The sequence below is a fragment of the Maylandia zebra genome, linkage group LG10, assembly GCF_041146795.1.
Source record: "Maylandia zebra isolate NMK-2024a linkage group LG10, Mzebra_GT3a, whole genome shotgun sequence".
Classification (NCBI taxonomy): Eukaryota; Metazoa; Chordata; class Actinopteri; order Cichliformes; family Cichlidae; genus Maylandia; species Maylandia zebra.
The window spans coordinates 13,049,612-13,071,289 of NC_135176.1; the positions used below are offsets into that span (position 1 = coordinate 13,049,612).

Genomic DNA, 21,678 nt, shown 5'->3' on the forward strand with positions numbered 1-21,678 from the left:
GCTACCATTAAAAAAAGTTGTGCTATTCTCTACACAGATACATTTTAAAATGACAAAAATCATTCACTTAACTGCAGGAGGAATTCACACATCACCGCGATCCGTAAGAGTTAGAAGTACCTATATTTCACGTAGTAATGTAGGGCAAATTGAGCGGGTTACTGTGGCAACTGATGGTGCTCGGATCCCCTTTGGAGTGCACTGCGCATGCGGAGTAGTGTCGACACAGACTTTCGCAGACAGGAAGTGTGACCAACTTTTTCCACCATCCAGCCGTACCTCGGCTCTTTACATCACCCTTTCTCAAGTAATCTCATTACTTTCATCGCACACGTATATAAGCAGAGGAGTGGGCTTTACTTTTAGTTTCACCCTGGTTCCGTTTATAACAGCTTTCCTGTCCTCTCACAAACAAGCGTATGCCCCTTTAACTGAGAGAGAGGGGCCGCGCAGTCAGACCTGCGACCGTTTACAGGCTGAGCCTTCCCCTCGCTCCGGGATTCATTCATAAATAAGACATCGTTTCGGCGTGGAAAGGCTGACTTTCTCACTCGAGAGCACCGGATGCGAACAGCGAGCGGGAGTCAGACACTTTCGCCTCCGCGCTCGGCGAATGTGGATCGGGGGCACGGCTGACAGCGCAGAAGTGACTTTCCATGGCTGAGCCCCCTGCTGTTGAGTTCATGTGCGAGTCCGTCAGGAGGCAGCTTGACAAGCTAAGTGCGTTTAGACCAAGTCTCACCATGCTCGCTTCCCCGCACTGTTTCGTGATTTCTACGCGCTTCCTCTTCAGCCGGGGCAGCCTGCTTTAAATAGCTCGCCTCTTCCTTTCTTCTTCTGGTTTACTCTCTACACCCATCGGTCTATCTATATCTATACACATCTATTACTTCCAACAAATGACAGTACATCGGAGGAGGGGTGGACCTGACGTACCGATGGAGCAGTGAGTTATGGCAGCTAAAGAGGAACTGTATGCCAAAGTGACCCCGCGGAGACAGCGCCAGAACCGGCCGAACACCATCAAACATGGGTCCACTCTGGACGTACTGCTGTCCATGGGCTTCCCCAAGACCAGGGCGTGAGTATACGCAGCTTCACACACTGCTCACACCATTAAACACTGTAGAGCTGACCATCAGCAGCCTGTCAAAGTTTTCCTTTATCTGCCTTTCGGCGTCAACATCAGCAGCTGATCAGCAGCATCTCTGCAGCTGGAAGGAGAGGCAGCGAGTCTGCTCAGCTGTGCGTGTTTATTGATACATATTATCGCCCGTGGGGTCTTCTCAGATGACTCCCGTAAAGAAAAATGCTACAGCAGCTTTACACAGTAGGATTTCGGCTTATCTATTGTGCCATGCGTTACTTTTTTTCTTTTCTTTCTGCGGTGCTGCAGAAAGTATTTAGTCCAACAATATGAACGCAAGCTACTCAATCTCAGCTAAAAAAGACAGCAACAATGACTTAAGCTCAAGTGTTGCCTCCCCAGCAAACCAAAGTACCTCAGTGCTGCTGTGCACGCACCTGTCCGTGTGTTGTTAGGTCTTCTTCCCACTGCTAGGGTAATAAAAAAATGACAGGAGATGTTTAGTGCTGTCTGAGGCAGTCTTTTTTTTTGCTTTTGTTTTTTTTTTAATGAGAAGCTGACCCCCTGGGCCTCTCCTGGATGTGCCTCTCAATACTTCTTTTCATTCATCCCTGAGCAAAGAAGTTGCCAGGAAACAAGCAGTACTGGCTTGTGATTGTAGTCTGTGGATTATGTAATTATACTGGAAAATGACAATGTGTGATCTGCTTACTACTATTGCACCCCCGCCCTCCCCCCCTCAAAAAAAAATCATATAAATAACACATTTTCTTATAAAAAAAATGAGGGTTAATCAACAGAAGGATGTGTTTATTGAAACCAGGAAAGAAGAGAAGTTTAAAAAATGGATGCGCAGCTTTGTTAGTGAGTAAAGTTATGAACATTTCTGTCGCTGAGCCTTTTATTTCACTCGAGCCTGTGGGCAAAGGAGCGTTTTATCAAACATGATGTGGTTTGTGTAACCCGACATACTGAAGAGGTGTCAAATTTGAAGTTCTGCACAGAGCTCGGTTTTTACATCTCAGCCTCCTCTCGCTGCGCAAACTCCACATAATCACATAATCTGCAATCATAGTGTCTCTCATTGCTCGCTCTGCCGTTGACTCCCACATTACATATATTTCAGCAGCCTCATCTTCTCACACAAAAGCCTTTCTGTATGTTCAGCCTCTCCCCAGGTATCAAAAGAAAGCTGAAATTACTGCCACAGCAGACAAAAGTGAATTACCTGAGAGCGCCGCGATTAACGTCGAGCTCTGATGCTTGTTTTGCCGTCTGGATCGTACAGATAGAAAACTGTCTGACCATTTAGAACAAGGAGTCAGAATTTAGCAGTGACAGTTGGCAGAGTTTTGCAAGTAGGCCGAAAGTGTTGAACAGTCTTTCGCTTTTGTTTAAGATGCAGCGTCTCCAAAATTAAGCCTTTTTATCGTCTGCAAAACTGGCTGAGGTCATCCCGGCTTTGATCGCTCCAGGCTGAAGCTCTCACTCGTTCTGCACAAAGAACCGATGCAGACAGAGCAACCTGTTTGCCAGGGCTCGCTTCTATTATTGATGACAGACTGATACACTTTGATTTGATTGAGGCTATTACATTCATAATGGAGCAGGATTATTAGGAGCCACTGCCTTCAAGGCTGTCTGGCCTCTCTGGCCTATTTATGATATTAGAAAACAAACATAAAAGGTGTTTTGTGCAACACTAGAAAGCCTCATGAAGTGTGAGGCTTCTTTTTTACTTATATGACTAGTGATACCAAAATATAACATGACATTTTTATATTTTTGGAGCCTAATTACATGTGTGACTGCTTGCGGTTCTTTATCCCATTTTATTTTTAGGGAATCAAATATGCACAGGTTTTACTAACCATTTTCTGGTCTTGAAATAACTGCACACAAAGCTATTTGTTTTTTTCTCTAAGTGGAACATTAAAGACGTAAAAGATGAGGCGATAATGTCGCTCTGTATCTGATCGATGTGTAAACAGGCAACTGCTTTCGGACACGCTTGTCACGTCTGCTTTATCAAGCGATAATGCAATACGTCCCAGTGTTGTCTCTGTACCACAGACAGCTTTGCAGTAACCCTCTCTAAATGAAATACTCGTGTCAGAAACGGAGAAATCCACGATTAAGACATTTGGGGGCTGTAGTTCGATTCACTTAAAAGTTATCTGTGTTCTGCAGATGTGTTTCAAACGGTCAGAATCTACTCTGACGACCACGCCAGACACGTTGCTGTAAAATATCAAAAATAAACATCTGCTTATTAGGTTTTGTTGTCAGCTTCTCTCCCAGTTGGTATTGTGAGAGGGAGAGGTACTAATAGGAAAATCAGTTATCAGTCATGGCTCAAGCGAACAGCAGCTTCATTGTGCTAGAGTTCTTTTTTTTTTTCAGGGAGTAGGGAGCATGAATCATGTACACACACGCATACACGAACACGGAGAATTGGGCTTTCTGTTTTAATTGGGCAGCGAGGGGTCTGCTGAGTCATCCAGGAACTGGCTTGTGTAATCAGATAGGACATGGACGGACAGTGGTCTCTCTTTCTCTGCGATAATGGTGTCAGATGGTTGGAAGACGGTTGGAAAACTGAGCCTTACAACACAGACTTGCCATAATAAAAGACCGAGGACATGATATAGAGTTAAGCTCCTTTTATTTGGATACTTTTTCTTTTCTAGAAAATAAAAATGGCAAATATAATTTTATTTTAAATAAAATCTATGCCATAGTGAGCAATGTAAAGGGGCTGGACCTCTACTGAAGACAACTGGTGTATGATCACAGCATCTTTTCTATGGTAAAGAAAAGTGCTGAAACTCTCCATTATGTAGGCTCATCATTAACTAATCCCTCTGCAAAGAGAAGACTTCAAGAGAGAAAAACGTAGAGATTTCAAGGCGCAAAACACTCATCAGCCTCAAGAACAGAAAGGTCATTACAGAGCCGAAAATGGCCAAGCCGATCACTTGACTGACTTGGCCAGTCGAGCATGCATTCCACGTACTGAATGCAAAAATGAAGGCAGAAGTACAAATAAAGAACAGCTACACACAGCTGCAGCAAAGGCCTGCAAAGCATGACAAAGAAAGAATCTTTGGTGAGGTCCACAGACTCCAGACATCGTGCAAAGGATCCTCAACAAGATCTTAAACTGAGTCTTTTTACATTATAGTGTGGGGGGAGGAAGTGCGTGCAAAAATAGCTGTAAATGCAATATCTTTGTTAACCACGTCAACACCTTAAGGGTAAACAAATTCTGCACATGAAACAGAAATTTGTGTCCAAAAATATGGAGCAACTGTGAGTATCGGGCTAGAACTACCGTTTTGTTTTTGAAGCTACAACGAGCCATCTTCTGGACTTTTGGTGATCTTTTGTTGTGATGTTATATCCAAGCTTCTGGCCACTTCCAGATATGGTCTGTATAATTACAGATATTTTGTAAACAATATGTTCTGGGAAATTCCTTGATAAAACATTTGCTTGCATTACTGCCACCGTAGTTAAATATTAACTTTTGCCATGAGTTTATATCCCCAGTATTCTCCGGCCTGCTATACTTTATCAGTAAGGCAGTTGCTCTGTCTTCCTTCCTCTGTCCTGACTTGGATCCTGACTTTTCTCTGACCTCCAATTATCAATAAGTGTGTAACGTCAGAGCAGTGTATTACCTGAGGCTAAATTTGACATAACTATGGTATCGGCTGACTGTAGGTACCTGTGCCGATGGCAGATTTAGGCGCAGTTTTACAGCTCGTGAGAAAGTCAAGAGAGGAATTAAGCTCTTGATTTAAACAAATGATGAACTATGTTAAGAGAAACTACGAGAAACAGACAGCGTGTCTGCGGCTTCTTCATGTCAGCCATGCATGAAGCACAGACCTGCCTTGAAGCAGCTGTAAGAAAAAAAATGTGACTGAAATAGAAACAAATTAGGATATGAGCCAGCATACTAATTCGTTAAAATGCCTTACCTCAGTGTTTATTGTGGCAGTTTGGAGCAACTGAAGCGTGAAGCTGATGACCACAATGCAGCAGAACAAGAACCGCAGGAACAAAGAGCAAAGCGGGGAATTAAAAGAGTAAATAAAATATTTAGACACCCTTTTGCTCACTTTTACTTTCATGCTAACAGGATGTAGACAAACTAGAAGCGGTGAAGGCTTTTGTAATGAATTATGCAGCATGACCACTTCTCAGTCAGAAGGTCTGTGCTTCATCCCAAAAGTCACATAAACTCTCGTGCATCCAGGATTGTCACACAGAATCCAAAATCTGAAATAAAAATATATGTTATGGGGTAATCAGGTGATCAGGTTTTAATAAGTGGCGTATTAGAAAATATAACATCATAACTAAACACAAGTTCTAAGAAAATTGCTGCTTTTGAAAGGCTGGGTCTGTCTAATATCTGGCAGTTTAGCATAATAAATGCCATAAATGTGCCCTTCATTTGTTTATTTGGCCTAAATCTGGTGTTGATTGTGAAATAGAATGCAGCCCTTCTGAGCTCCAGTATAAACCCTGACAAATGCTGACCAAAAGCCTCTGTTTTGTATTCCTTAACACGTGCAATTATCTTCAGGCACTGCCATGTCTGTTGGTTTCCGACAGTGTGTCTAAAGTGAAGAGGGCGATGGCACTGCGGTTGCTGCGCTCTAACGTATCTATGCTCAGATAGCATAATATGTGGTAAATTTGTCGTTTCTGTCTTTGTTTCTGTTCTTTCTGTCTGTAAAGGCTTTTGTTTGTTTAAGAGGAAGTCGGTGTGGGACAATGTTCTCTTGCCTGCATCGGTTTCATAACTCCCGCCTCAACCATAGCAGCTACATGCATTAACTTTACTCCCGTGTAACACGCACCAAAGGCATCAATGAGGAACCGTTTAAGTTTAACTGAGGAAATCTTACAGCAGTCACTCAGTGTAGCTCACGAGTACATCAGACGTGTTAGTGGCTGCTTGCAGTAACAAACTCTGAGCTTGCATTGCAGACGGCCAAGAGGAAGTCGCCCATTTCCGGAAGTGGCTTGTGACCTTTAGAGTGTGCTCGTTTGAGGGTTGAAGGGTGGCTGACGCAGGGGATTCGCACGTCTCTTCTGCATTGTAAAAGCCTTTTATACCTCTTGAGTTGCTGTACTTTTTTTCTCAGTAGACAAATGCAAAACTTTAGGAAATGTAAACAGTTAAAAACTCTATTTAGATTAAGCTTGTATTTGTTAACCTGTCGACAGGCCAATTTTAATCTGACCTTTGAGACCTGGAAACAAAATTTTCAGGTGTAATTTAACCCCAAAAAACCCCCAAACTAGAATAAAGATCCTGATTTTAGCTTTCAGAAAGCATCCATGTGCGTGCCAACTGCAACTCTTGAACATTTGCTGTTTTGCTTTGCTTTGCATGACACATCCGCGGACTTTTGATGAATGCTGTGCTATGCGTCACAATTTTGGCACCGAGCCTCACATATTCTTAGTGAAACATTTGCCCTGTGCACTCATTTCACTGACGTCACGGGGCACTAAAAATAGCATGCTAAAACAGCACACTTTGTTTTAGTTGTTTTAGAAGCATTTCTGATCAATTGCTCAAACGGCAAAGCTCGGCGAGCGACTAAACATTAACTTTAGTAACACAAACGGCTCACAGTTCATTAACTGGTGTCAATCTCTGACTTTCTCCGTCAGATCTTGTGGATTTGATGTGTCGATTGTGTGGAAATAATGAGGAGTAGAGGCCCATGTCACGGGCCGTACACTGCTTGCTTTGTACGGCAAGCAGTGTACGGTTAGAGGGGTGATACTGAAATGTTGCTTTGATAGCTCTAAAGAAAGCTCTGAATGTACAACACCAAGAGATCAAAGTATATATATTTATGTATTCTCTAAATTTATTTCTTAATTTTTTTCAGTATTGAGTTTTTGTTTTAATTCAGTTTAGTTTCACTTAGTTTCCTTATTGCACTTCAGTTTTTATTATTTGAAAAAGCTAGTTTTTGTTTAGTTTTCAATATTTTTAGTTTTTGTGTTTGTCTTTTTAATTACTTAAATATTGAGAGTATTTGTAAGGGGCAAGATTTAGGAAAATCCGAATTGGTATTTTAATAAACTGCTCAAAAAAATCATCAGATCTCAGTGGGAAAGTGATCATGCTGGATATCTATACTGATATGAACTACGTAATGTTTTAGGAACACGTTTGATGGAAACGAAAATGATCAACTTAGAGAGGACTGAATTCAAAGACGCCCTGAAAAAAAAGTGAGGTTAGGCGGGTTAGGGGCGACCGTGGTTCAGGGGGTTGGGAAGCTCATCTTGTAACCGGTTCAATCACCAGCTCTCTCTGTCTTGGTCGTTGTGTCCTTGGGCAAGACCCTTCACCTGCCACCTACTGGTGTTGGCCAGAGGGGCCGATGGCGCGATATGGCAGCCTCGCTTCTGTCAGTCTGTCCCAGGGCAGCTGTGGCTACAACTGTAGCTGCCTCCACCAGTGTGTGAATGTGAGAGTGAATGAATAGTGGAATTGTAAAGCGCTTTGAGGGTCTCGAAAAGTGCTGTATAAATGCAATCTATTATTATTATTATTATTATTATTTTGCTGAAATGTAATTGCTGCAATTCAAAACCTAATGGCTGCCACGGTGCCGTTGCCTAGCCTGTAGAGGTCTGTGACCCACCACCAAACCAGTCATGTGATGTTAGAGGCAGTATAATTTTCTACATGGCTTTTCCAGATCCTGTACATGTGCTCAGGGTGAACCTGCTCTCATCTTTGAAAAGCACAGGGTGCAAGTGGACCTGCCAATCCTGGCATTTCATGACAAACGCCAGTTGGACTCCACGGTGCTGGGCAGTGAGGACAGGGCCCGCTAGAGGACGCTGAGTCCTCGGGCCACCCTCATGAAGTCTGTTTCTGATTGTATGGTCAGATACATTCACACTAGCGGTTCCTAGCAGATTGCTGCGGTCACCTCTAGTTTGCAAACACAAACACTACAAACACTCACAAGCTGAGATGCCGTAAAACTAAAGAAAGTGTCATTAAAACTTGAAATATCATTTATCATATATAACCTGGCTTCTACACAATATATTATGTTGAGAACCAGTTAGCTACCAATATATCTTTATGTCATGTTATAATGTCATCATGTTGCCTAACAACTGCCTAGCAATGGCTTAAAATATTTATTTGTTGCGGTTATGCACCTACAGCACCTTATAAAAGCATCATATTGTTTTCATTTCAAGCCATTTCAACAGAACAAACAGGCCAAACAACACTGATGCACGGGCATCTACTAGTAGATTAAACAGACAAGATAAAACAAATTAGCTGTAGAGGTGTTAGCAGGCAAATGTCTAAACATTAGTGTGCTTACAACTTTGCGCTGCTTCCACTTTTTGTGCAAAGCAAATTGACCTCAAAGATGTGGCTAGTTTAATAGTGGGATTTTCAAACTTTTCAGGGTCAGAGATGAATCTCTTGATAGAAAATTTTGCAAGGACCTTTTTATAATCCTACCACAGATAGCTGGCTTAGTGTCACTAACTCTAAGGAAACAAAATGCCATAAAGCATCTCTTTCAACATATACAATAAACCTACATAATGGAAATGTTAAGTCGGTGAGCATTATTGCTTTGTTGGCATGAATGCATCAGCCTTGTTGTGTATAAGGATACTTGTAGGCAATGTATCGTGAACTATAATGATGAATCAGCTGTTCCGGCCTCATGTCTGGCGTGGGCTTACCACCCATTTGCATAGTCTGCTAGATTGGCCGAAGGGGAGCCCCTTTCCTCTCCTGATGGGGGCTTTCCTCAGGCTGCAGTCTGGTTTTAGCAGCATCAGTCCTCTCAGCCCTGTGGCTGTAATAAGTGGCAAAAACTGTGTGGCTTGTAAACAGGAAATGTTCATTTGCCTATTGAGTGAAGTCAGGAGGGGGCCCCTGGGAGCATTTAACACATTTGTGTGTGTCCTAAGATGTGTTGATATGCTTCTTTTTTTAACTTCTGTTCTTCATTTGTGGTTTGCTACTTCTTTGGAAATTTATGTAGCTAACCTGCATGGAAAAATATCCAGTTCAGCTGTAATAAATAGTCCGCTGTATGTTTACACGTGTGAAAAACCAGAAACACTGCTGTTTTAACATGCAACACAACACTTTATCTGAAGTGGGCTTAAATGTGGAAACAGGAACTAAACACAGTTGCCATGTGTGGCTGCCATGAAAAGCTGTTTTCTGTGTTGCGTGCAGCCGTGGTGCATGTGCAAATTAAGTTAAAGCTCCATTCAATAATAGTCACTTTCTCTTATACTTCGGCGTGACAGAAACTATTACTAATCCAGAGTGCGTTCACTAACAAATATATATACTGGAACGACATAGAAAAACCATTTGAAACATGGAATTAATTCATGGTAAAAGAAAACGCATCGACCACTATAGTCAAAAAGTCTTTGCCTTTTTTGGCATTTAACATTTTTAGTAAGTGAAGGCTGGAATAACTGGTTCAACTATTTTGTTTTCTGTACTTATGGCAGTGTTGTCTTTATTTATCATTCTACTCTAAAGTGGTTAAGGTGCGTATATTTATTTTTAATGAAAAAAATAGACAATATTCTGTCTGTCAAGACTCTACATCTTGTCCTCACTTGGTCTTAAAATTAGTTAAATGTAACCATTATATTATTTATTTAACTTATAGATTCGCCTTTAGCACCAATCCAGTCGTTAAGTCTGACGTCACTCGCCATGTCTGGGCCTAAACTCCGCTGCAGGTCCATATATCAAACGATCACTATGGCATTACTGAGAGTTGAAAAACTGTCTAAAGTCTTTCATCTTTAATAAAATGATCAGCGTTCTGCTCTCCCAGGTGAGTTTAACATCTAGGCATCCATGAAAACGGAATTTATGACATTCAACGGAGTTAGAAGTTAGAAGCTAGCGAGCTAACTCCCTGCTATCTAAATACAATATAGCATGTCCTGACTACCGGGTTTTGGAAACAAATTAAAATGATCACTTCCAACATAAATGAAGACAGAAAACTAAACAGCAGTGACGTTTGTAGGGTTACTGAAGTTTGGCTAGCTGGTATATAATGATGTGCTACGTGACCGCTAGCGACACAGCTATTTTAGGCCGGGAAATAGGATTCATCATGTCATCACTTAACGACCGGATAACTGTATGACTGTCTCAGTCTCTCACATTGTTGTGGAGGATGTTTGACCCACTCTTCTTTCCAGCGTCGCTTTAGTTCAGCTGACTCTGTAACATTTTGCCATACAGACGACTTCGTGGTCGACTCAACGGCTGCGAGGTGCTAAGGTCCTTTTACTGAAAAACAAGCTGAAATCATCACACCTACACCACTGTGCTTGACAACCAGTATGAGGTGTTTGTCCTTATTAGAAAACCTTCGAAATGTACTCTCTTTTTACCAAGACTGCATCCAAATATCTACACTGATATGATCTACATGGGTTGTGCGACGCCTAGTTCTTGTTATCAGTCATAACCACTCTGTAAAGTAGGCACTCGTCTGAGGTTAGATTATGAAATGCAGACAGGCATGTAGGAATTTGCGGTGGCGAAAGTATACATGACACCTTTAAGCATGTCTGTTGGTGTACTACGACTTCCTTGTGGTCCCGCATGTCAGTCAAAATCAGACCATGAAAGTAAGGCTTTAAAAAAGTTAAAGATATTTCTGAAAACGGCCTCACCACAGCTTGGAAATGATTGCAAGAAATACCAAGAACAACGCATACTTAAATCAGCTCATTTCTTTTTCCAAAACTATTAGAAATGTGGGAAAGTTTAATAAAGAAGGCACCAAATTTGAAAGTGGGGTTTTGAAAAAAGTATTGCTACATTTATAATTTAGTATGAGGATATTTCATTTTCAAAATGTGGAGCAGTTGATTATAATATTCCAATATGAGCGTTAAAAATTGTGGAAAGATTACCTTCTTTATTAAACTTCTGGCGAAGGAATACATCACATGCATGTGATTTCTTGCTTAATCAGTATCTTAATATAAAGATATTCTTTTCTAAGGGAACGATGCATGGAAGAGCTCATCGTGAGAACATTACACTTACAAGTTCCACCAGAGGAGTCACACTAGAGGTTTGAGTGTGAATACTCTGGCCACCTGTATAACGATTCCAAAGTGAGCCATCAAGCACAATCATGAAGAAAAATGGTAGCAAAAAAAAAAAAAAACACAGCACAAACCACAGTGAAACATGCTGCAACGAAGCAAGCCTGGTGGTATTTAGCACGGCTTCCTCACAGGAAGAGGCTCCTCTGTTTCTCCAGGCATGAAAAAACCTGCTCGGTTACTGTTACCTACTTCAGTCGAGGACACTCTCACAAAAGACATTCGGAAATCTCAAGAATTTTATTTATGGATTTAATAAAGGAGGAAAAATCGACAAGTTTCAGGCAGACATATTTCTGAATCGGCTGTTAGCTGAAACGTCTGATTTGATCAAACGTGTCAGCATCGATGTTTTTACTTTGAAGTGTTGCCAGAGTCGGTAATGATGTCCTTTTCACGTGGACTGATCCACGAAAAGCTTAAGCTTAAACTCCAATCTTGTGCGTTACATTTTCAAAATACACACATACAAAAAAATCTTTTGTTTAAAACATTGCCCTTTTTAAAAATCTGTGCCACACAGATGAATAAAAAACGGCAACACCATCCTGCTTGATGTTGTGTTATTGTTTATACATGGATCGGGGGTTCTTCTCCTTTGAAAAGCTTTAAAAAAAAAGGAAGATTAAATTCAAGTGCCATTGCATCAGTTTGCTCTGTGACTCCGCACTAAGAGCATTACTATTATTTAATATCGCAAGGGTTCACTCTCATAAAATACCAAGGAGATAAGAAGCAAGAATCCAATGTTCCAGCCTGGATTGGATTTTGTGACGTCTCAGTCACATCTGCATGTAATCCCATCATGCCTTCTGAGAGAAAATCCCCTTCTTTTCCTCCTCCACACAGAACCAGGTGGAATCTTTTGAAAAGGACAACTGACTCTCTTTCTTAAAACCTCCTCCTTACAGTGGTGGTGTAGTGCTAAAATAGCATAAATAATAGATTAACCATAGACTAACCAAATTTTTTGACTCTCACTGTAGCTGATATATAACTCAAGTCTTTATGTAGATCTGTGTGAGCCATCTGTTAGGATCCTGTAGGCTTGACGCTCTCAGCGTGCACGCTGTGCTCTTTCAGTGCGCACTGCCCCAGGGTTGGGGGATTTTGCCGTATCTAGGACCCTCTCACTGGGACAAATTTAAAAATAGCTCATTGAGTTCGAACATCAGGGCGGCACAATGAACTCTGTCCGCATCACGCTATAAATTCAGTCAAATGGTGACCATACAATGATGCAGAATACGACCCCTTGTTCAGTTTTATGGCTCATTAGAACTGCCATTAAGAGTACCAACAAGCAAAGCTCTCTTATGTGAGAATAGAGATATCATTTAGAAAAATGTGACATTATTTTGAAGGTTTTGCTTTTAGGGTTATCTGTTGCAATGAATGAGAGCTAAACAGACTCAGAGTTCTGCTTTATTTTCAAGCACCCTACAAAGCTCAAAGGAGATGGAGTTGGGTGGCTTGTAGCTGAGCTTTAAAGCTTAAATGCTACAAAGCAACGTGCAGTTACTTAACATGAATTCCCTGTTGTTTAAACATGAAACTGTCTACTTCCTTTCTTTACTCGTTTATCAGGAATCCAGCTCTTACAGGCTGTAATACCAAGCATAAGATATATTCGACAAAACAGCAAAGTTTATGCTACAGTGCACCAAAGATTTGCAGTGCGTGTATGCTCTGAACCTTCTAAATTACCGTCTCTTGCAGATATAATCTGTGTTAGTCCTCTAAGAGCTGAAGAAACCTCCTTGAATCAGCAAATCCCTTCAGAGGCAGCCTGCGATAACAGAGCTTTTATAAAAAGATGCTAATTAGATTTTGAACACTCGAGAGTAATCATTCAATCAGCTCTCTGTTTCAGGAAAAAAAGAAAGAAATTAGAGTATAAAATGACACAGATAAATCTTGTGGTAGGAACTGTTCATTTTATATCATTTTAGAACCAAAGGCGTTATTTTATCTGTCATTTATAGCAGATCTTGGTATCGTGACACAGGGGTTTTGTTGGCCTACATTTTTAAGCAATGAGACGAGTGATTTGAATGTGTTGTTACCGTACTCGAGTGTGCTCGGCTTCAAGTTCGACCTCAGTTAACACTAACACAGGGAGATGCATCTCCCTGTAGGTGGCCACACCTAACTGATGATAGAACCAGACTGTCCTAGTGCATTCTTAGTTCTTAGCAAAGAAGCTAGCTGCTTCAAGTCAGAGTGTTTCATGAACCTCTGGTATGAATAATGAAAGAATCATTGTGTGCTTTCTGTCTTTTTACTGGTCTCTCTGGATGTTTGTTCTTTGTTCACAGTCACACGGAGACGCAGCAGTCTCTTCCTAATAAATACAGTCCGGAAGAGAAAGTATTGATTTGTGTGGCTGTGCTTTGATCTCCCCCTCTTGCTTTCTCTTCCTGTTTTGCAGCCTAAAAGCTCTGGTTTCGACAGGAGGGAAAAACGTCCAGGCGGCTTGTGACTGGTGAGAGCAACACATGCGCACACTCATATTTACGCTCCCTGTTGTTATTGCTTAACAGGAAATCAAATGGATATTCTTGACATGGCAAAAATATACTGACCTAATGTAACATTTTATTGACACATCAGATTGCATTTACAACCATCGCTGCCCTCTGCTGGACATTAGCTGCTCCTTCCTTTTTATCTTCCATTATCACAGCTTTTTTTTCTCCCTCTTTCCACTTGACGTGATCTTGGTCACTCCAGGCTCTTTTCCCATGTCGATGACCCCTTCCTGGATGACCCTCTACCCAGAGAGTATGTGTTATATCTGCGACCAAGTGGGCCACTGCTCCAGCAGCTCACGCACTTCTGGAAGCAGTCCCGCCTGTCTTGTGGCAAGAACAAGGCACACAACATCTTTCCCCACATTACCCTCTGCCAGTTCTTCATGGTCAGTCTCAACTTCGTGTGTGTGTGTGTGTGTGTGTGTGTGTGTGTGTGTGTGTGTGTGTGTGTGTGTGTGTGTGTATTTAAATTATTTGTGCTCACCCAGAGGAAGTTGTTTTCAGTTTCTGCGAATGTACAGTAAACATTTAATGTATGCTGTCACATTTCCGCGTGAAGCTTGCTGCAGAGAACGCAGTGAACAGTTTAGAACTGAAAGAAGTGCTTGCAAATACAACATGTTAGATTTGAGTTTGCTGGATTGGTTAACCTCCTGTAACCTCTTTGTGGTCTTCAAATTTAAAATCTGTCCCTCAGTTGTTAGCTAACTTATGACCCAAGTTCCTCTTTGTTAAAGCATTACGTCTATGTGTAGAATTTCAGCCCAATTTCTCCCAGTTCAAAGCCTTGCATGCATAGACGTGCATTGTGAGACAGGATTTGAAAGTGGTGAGTGTCACAGATGTCAAGGTGCGGAGCTGAGCAACTGAAAACTCTACTGTAAACATCATGGTAGTCAAAGGGACTGTGAGAAGAAGACCTTTGGGGCCAGTCAGGAGAAAGTCAGAGTTGCAAGCAAAGCAGATTTCCTGGAGGTGTCACAAGTGGGAGAGTGGTGTTAGGTTTGGTAGACAGGTAGAGCTGGATGTCATCAGGATAACAGTAGAAGCTTATATTAAAAAGTTGATTAAACTTACAGAAAATATATTCAGTGGAAATAAATAAGTATGTATGTAAGTATGTTTGCACTAAACTCTATATTTGCCCATGTACAGATTGTTTCTGAGATCACTAGCAATGACAGAGTGTTCAGTATATCACTGAGTTTCCTGTGTTGTTATCTCCTTTACACTCAGTGTACTGATGCGAAGGTGGAGGCTCTGTCCGATGCTCTCCAGACCACCATGGCCAAGTGGAAGGGTCGCATACCTATGCCCCTCCCCCTGGAGCTCTATGTCTCCTCAACCTTCATTGGTCTCTTCGTGGAGGAACAGATGGCAGAAGTTCTGAAGAGTTTTGCTGCTGACTTTGCCACTGAAGCCGCATCAAAAGCAGGTTCAAGTCCTCTTTTTCCCTTTGGTTAAGAGGTTATACATGAACGCTGTCTTGCAGACGCAGTGTTGGATACTAATGCTCCCAGGCTCTCTGCAGCAATGATTTAGTTCAAAGGAGTAGACAGACATTTGCATGCCTAATTGCTTTCTGACTAAGAGTTTTATGAAAGGATCAATACAATTCTCTCTTGCTTATCCCATGTATTAGAATTATTTGGGCAGAACTGCTTAATGTATTATTATTTGGGGCTTGGTTCGCTAGTTGATACCATATCCTGGAAGTTCCTTTGCCTGGTTAAGAGAGTCCATCATGTAGCCATTGACGAAAAACTACAACCATGGAACTGTATCATGGTACAGAGCCAGGCTAGCTAATAGTAACATGAGAGATAGGCTGTATGCTATCGTCAAGGTTAAAGGTCAGAAGTGGTACTAGTATTTTCTATATTTTCAACTGGTGCATCCCAAGAAACCCTTAACTTTTGCATGGAAAAGGCACATATTAGAGTTAGGCTTAATATGGTTGGGCTGAATTGGGGGTACTTGTAGGCTTTGGAAAGATGCTGAAGGCCAGGATCCAGGTTTTCCCACATAAATATACCACTGTGACACGATCTGTAGTGTTAATTACTTTACCTGCCAGTGCTTTTATTATTGTGGATAACTGGTGTGTATATGCTGTTCTTTTTTATCCTTAATCCAGATGTTCATGTTGAGCCCCATAAGAAACAGCTTCATGTCACGTTGGCTTACCACTTTCAAGCCAGTAGCCTTCCGGCTTTGGAGAAGCTAGCCAAAAATGTTGACGTGTCTGCAGGGTGTGACTGGCTGGCCGTGCTCTTCTCCAGGGATATTCGGTTTGCTAATCACGAGGTACACTCTCATTTAGTGCCATCTCTTAACAAGCATGTTTCCGCTCCTCAGTTGTAGCTCGGGCACTTGAAATTGCTGCCGTCTTAATGGCTCTTAATCATCTGGCCCCCCGCAGACACTGCAAGTCATGTACCCGTACATGCCTCAGAACGATGACGAGCTGGAGCTGTTGCAAGGAGACTTTATTTTCATGTCTCCGATGGAGCAGAGCACCGCTAGCGAAGGCTGGGTGTTTGGCAGTTCGCTGAGTACAGGGCTGTCCGGCCTCCTGCCTGAGAACTACGTCAACCGTGCCGATGAGTCTGATACATGGGTAGTCCATGGGTAAGGAAGGGAAAAAGGGTTGCTGTGCCCTTTTTAAAACTATTAACAATTTAAATCATTTGTGTTTTGTTTTTTGTTTCATTCTCTAGGTCTTTCTCCTTTCTTAACTGTGCCTCTCCATCGAACTCTAGCAGCACTGTTGGTGGGCTATTTTTTGATGGACAGCAAAATGACAGTTTACTTGACAGTCTTGTGGATCCTCCCAGCCTTCCAGGCCTCTGTCTTCCTATGCAGGTACAGCCCGTGTTAAAGTAAAAAAAACAAAAACAAAAAAACACCACAAACCTCACTGTTGTCCTGTAACAATCCCAGTAAAGAGTTTGTTAATGACAATAATTACTGCGTGGGCTCCTAGCAGAGGCTCCAGATTAGTGCATGTTGTCTTTAATGACTCAGTTTCAAACAATTCTAATCGTAGGTGTCAAGACCAGCTAGTCAGCCGTCCCTGTCCAAGATGAGGCTGTTTGTGTGTCGCCATGGAGAGAGGATGGATGTGGTGTTTGGCAAACACTGGGTCACTCAGTGCTTTGACTCCAAAGGTAAGGGTTTAATAGGGGGATGACCATGTTTTTTACACATCAGTATGGCATTAAATACGTTTAACTTGATTTATTATATTTTATTTGTGTTGTGCAGGCAGATACATTCGCTCTAATCTCAACATGCCAACCAGTCTCCCAGCTCGAAGTGGTGGGCACCGGGACTTTGATAAGGATTGCCCAATTACTGTCTTTGGCGCCACACAGGCCCGTCTTGTTGGTTGGTATATTTTACTTTTATATCATTTACCAGTGTAAAGCTATCTGAGATTCTGAAGAATTGAGCTTTTTAAGACTGAAATGTTTTATTTCCCATACTACATGACATTCTTGCCTGTGGAATCACACTGTATTTTGTCCTATCTCAGGGGAAGCCCTGTTAGAAAGCCATACAACAATAGACTTTGTTTACTGCTCTCCTTCTCTTCGATGCATTCAGACTACTCAGCACATTCTTCAAGGTAGGACCTCATCTTCACAGGCGTCAGTGTACTGACACCAGCACCTACTCAGCTTCTTTCTACTGTGTGATATTTTCAATGTTAGCTTTGAGTCATAAATCTTTAGTTCAGGTCTTATCACAGTGAGGCTTTTCTAGGTCCATTTTATAAAGTGTAACGGGACCTTCGTAGTATTTAGACACATCAATATGTCTGCTTTAAAAAGGCAAATCCTTTTTAAAGGTTACCTCGTTTGCACATATTTATACATTTCCTTTACATTTTACTCCAAAAAGAGTAAGTCTCAGTTCAACTCTCTGCCAGGTCTCCAGCAGGACGGAAAGACAAAAATCCGTGTGGAGCCAGGATTGTTTGAATGGACCAAGTGGGTTTCAGGTACATGTTTACCTTCCTGGATCCCTCCAGCTGAGCTGGCTGCTGCTAATCTGAGTGTGGACACAACATATAGGTACACAGCAACACTAACACTATGGAGGTTGTGCTGTTTTCTCTGATCCTACAATCTACTTCACCCCTAGTATCTATTTCGTTTTTCTCCTAGACCTCATATTCCCATAAGTAAATTGACAGTTTCAGAGTCCTATGACACCTACATCAGCAGGAGCTTCCAGGTGACCCGAGAGATCCTGACTGAGTGCAAAAACTTGGGTAAAGTATAATAATTAACATGTATCCAGGATTTTTAAGTAATTGCTTAGTAAGCATTAAATGTTGCCAACATTCACAGGTTAAAACAGCCACTTTATGTAGATAAAACTGTAGTTTTCAGTGTTGTACTTTTAAACTTCTTAGCTAGACTTTTTAGCTCGTAAAACACGCGTATCCAAGAAACTAAACATCATCAATGGCTTAGTTTGGGACAGAAAGCTTATGGTATCTGAGGAATGTGACTCTATGTTCTCTACCTCTTTCACACAGGAAACACGGTCCTGTTTGTGGCCCATGCTTCCTCCCTGGAGGCCTGCACTCGCCAGATACAAGGCCTCAACCCCCAAAACTCCAAGGACTTTGTCCAAGTTGTTCGAAAGGTCAGTGTAGCGTTTCAGTTTCGGCGCTTCTTTGATTTCCTTTGTAACTTCTCCCTTTCCCAATGCTTTTTTTGGACAACATGCACATCTGTGTCTTCTTTTGTCCAGATTCCTTACTTGGGATTTTGCAGTTGCGAAGAAATGGGAGAGACTGGGGTGTGGCAGCTGGTCGACCCACCAATTCTGCCTCTGACACACGGGCCCAATCACAGTTTCAACTGGAGGGAAATGCTAATGCAAGATTGAAGGATTTGCTCTTTGGCTCTCTTATCTTGAACTGCTGAACAAAAAGTGGCTTCCATCAAAAGACATCATGCAAAAAACAAAAAGAAAAAACAAAAAAGAAGCGCATAAATGAAGGCAAATGTATTCAAACACACTGCTCAGGAACGGGAATGTACAGTTTGTGTGGAGATTACAGAAAAATGTGTTACAGTTTGGGCGGGACTTTGCTGCATTATCCTCAGCGATATACTTGTTAACCCAAAATGTAGAGGTGCTGCGAGGAATGCAGATGGCTGTTTGATTTGTTGATGGTTGCCGATGAATCAGGTTTTATGTCACGAGAGGGTGCCTCATTAAACTGTGTCTGCGGGCCCCTCTTTGGCAGAGAGGGGAGTGGGTGACGACTTTGTGTTCTGCTGCCTTCTCACACACTGTGACCAGAATTAGTTGAGAAAGACTTGTGTATCAGAAAAACTATATTGCCGTGGGTCAAAAATAACTATTTAACTTGTAGCTGTGACCCTCTGGTGAAAAAAAACAAACACAAAAAGCACAAAAGAAATGTTGACAATCAGACAGGGAGGAACTGATCTTCATCGTTTTTTGGTGCTCAGGTGGGTAGCTTGTTATAGGTTTGATTCCTGTAAAATGTCATATCATTTTCTTCTGTGTTGACATTTACATGGCCACATGACTCATTTAATCTTGCTGTAAGCCATGGCCTATGGGATTTGTCTGGAGACAACCAAGTCAATATGACCAAGAAAATTTATATGATAATATACAGAATGTTGCTGTGTTGTTGTTTTTTATCGACTGAACCTTCTGCTTGCTTTCTCTGACCACGACAGTACTTTTTCGACAACGTGATGAATTTTACTTTTTCTGGATTACATAAGATATCAGTTATTTGCTGCATGAATCTGAAAATCCACCGATACTCTAAAAATTAATAAAACAAGGTTGTGGAGCTACGAAGGCCAGCATATATCAGCCCTCCATGTCTTCTGTAAAGACCTTACTCCCTCTTCTCGTGCAGCAAGAAAACGAGCATAAGTGGACACTGCAGTGCAGTAGAGCAGTGCTGCCAATATCCCCTTACTGTAAACTGTCTGCACAAATGCATATCAAATAAGTTTAGTTGCTTTAGGGTTTATTCTGTACCAGTTGCAACATCTGATTTGTTTTTAAAACAGTAATGAATACAGGGACATCAAACTCATTTTACACTTTGATATTAAATCTCTGAGCACAGGTTTAATGTATTTGTATTTTATGTTATGTATGTGTGGTGCTTTTGCACCACTATATTTTGGATACAATGTACTCAACACCATTTATTTGAAGGCTTTAGGTTTTTCTTGTGTTGCAGATAAATTGCATTTTATTAGAGCAAGCTATTCAGCAACATATAAGTAATTAAAATTATTAAAGAGACATACACATGAATGTATAATTATGACAATATGTATAATAATAATAATATGTATGAGTCTGAAAATTGCCATTCTACATAATTAGTACAGGTACTATTTGAGGTACCTGTACTATATATGTACTTCAGGTATTTTAATGTTTGATTATACAAACTGAGTACTGTTAGGCTACCAAGTAAGGTTGTAATTTTTACTAAAGTAAAAAGTCTGAATGCTTTTTTCCACTTTAAAACAACTGTCCACCGCAGAGTTATATTTAAAGTCTTGTGCAGAACCCCTGCGCATGAATCTGAAAATAATTCTTTTCTATGATAACTTTATTTCTGATTAAATATCTGGATTTCCTGGAGCCCCCTGTGCCACCCTATTTTTTTTTAAACCCAGTGGCATACATCTCTGATTAAAAACACTTGTGCAAGTCATAAACGAAAAGGAACTAGTTTTTTGCAGATACTTAGACCATTCACACATTTTATTTTCAGACATCATGCTGCCAGTTGTGGTTTATAACATTTCAGACTTCCGTTTCTTTCAATTGCCTACTATGAACCTTGCACTGCCTGCAAAGAGGATTTCTTGCTTAATGTGTGAAATTTATCAACATTTTATGAATCTGAAATATTAATTTAGGACATAGTATTATTTGTGAGTTTATATAATTCTTCTATGCTAGCTAAAAGTAATTGCGCTAACCTGTTCACCTGAATTTCCTCCTAATTGTTCGAGGCGCTTAGTATAATGCACTTTTAATAGTGACGAAACTTTAAAAACTACATTTTATTTTAAATCCGTGGGACCACTAACAATATCTTAAACTCACTACAGGTTAAAGCGCACAGGTGAAAAGCACCTGGGACATGAATAACTACTGTATTAGCATGGTAGCCCCACAAATGAAACTTTCTAGCTAATACAGGCTCTTCCACGTGATATGAGAAGCTGAGGAGGATATAAGGTACGTTTGATTTATGGCCTACTGCTCATTGCATAGTCTAGTTGTCAGAGTAGTTAAAGCCGATATAGTGTATAGCAAATATTACATTAACAGTATATCTTGTAGTATGTTAAGAGGATTGAAGATTCAAGAGTCAGTTGCTACAGGTGGCGCAAAAAAAGAGACTTAACATAAACATACTGACATAGTATAAATAGAAATACAATAATTAAACACAATTTACTGACATGTAGTAAAAAGTAGAAAGTGTGTGTATACACACACATATACACATATGTTTATGTCTACGCTATTTACAGGCTGTGCGCATGTCTATGTAAAACATATTCAAGAGGGTTGTAATTGTGTGAAGCTGAGCAGTATAAAGTGCACTTTACATGAGTTATTTAGCACATTATAAAATGTATATAAAGAAATATGTCAGATTGAAGCAACATAGCTCAATCCGCCTTACAGTGTTTTAGATACTGTCATATGAAGTGCCTTTAGTTTCAATTCTTGCTGTAAATATGTAGCCTCAAACCTTTTTTTGTTATTACTGGCTTTTTTGACAACTGTAGGGATTATCTAAGGATATGCATCTTGTTCTAAACT

At 40.9% G+C, this 21,678-nt stretch overlaps 1 protein-coding gene across 1 annotated transcript; it reads left to right on the forward strand.

The window, feature by feature from the left end:
• Positions 1-229: 229 nt before the first annotated feature.
• ubash3ba (ubiquitin associated and SH3 domain containing Ba) lies at positions 230-20,478 on the forward strand. The gene is made up of 14 exons (XM_004563912.5): positions 230-1,081; positions 13,707-13,760; positions 14,009-14,195; positions 15,046-15,244; positions 15,947-16,116; positions 16,232-16,440; positions 16,530-16,674; positions 16,859-16,979; positions 17,077-17,199; positions 17,348-17,440; positions 17,744-17,888; positions 17,982-18,088; positions 18,359-18,468; positions 18,577-20,478. Exons 1-14 carry the CDS (start codon positions 954-956, stop codon positions 18,712-18,714), a joined length of 1,929 nt encoding a protein of 642 aa, XP_004563969.1. The 5' UTR covers positions 230-953; the 3' UTR covers positions 18,715-20,478.
• The last annotated feature ends 1,200 nt before the right edge of the window (positions 20,479-21,678 follow it).

Excerpts from the sequence above, each read along its gene's own strand:
- ubash3ba (XM_004563912.5), top strand. The coding sequence starts at position 954 with ATGGCAGCTAAAGAGGAACTGTATGCCAAAGTGACCCCGCGGAGACAG. Across the intron at positions 14,196-15,045 it reads CCCTCTGCCAGTTCTTCATG|TGTACTGATGCGAAGGTGGA; the intron begins GTCAGTCTCAAC and ends CTTTACACTCAG. Across the intron at positions 16,980-17,076 it reads TCAGTGCTTTGACTCCAAAG|GCAGATACATTCGCTCTAAT; the intron begins GTAAGGGTTTAA and ends TGTGTTGTGCAG.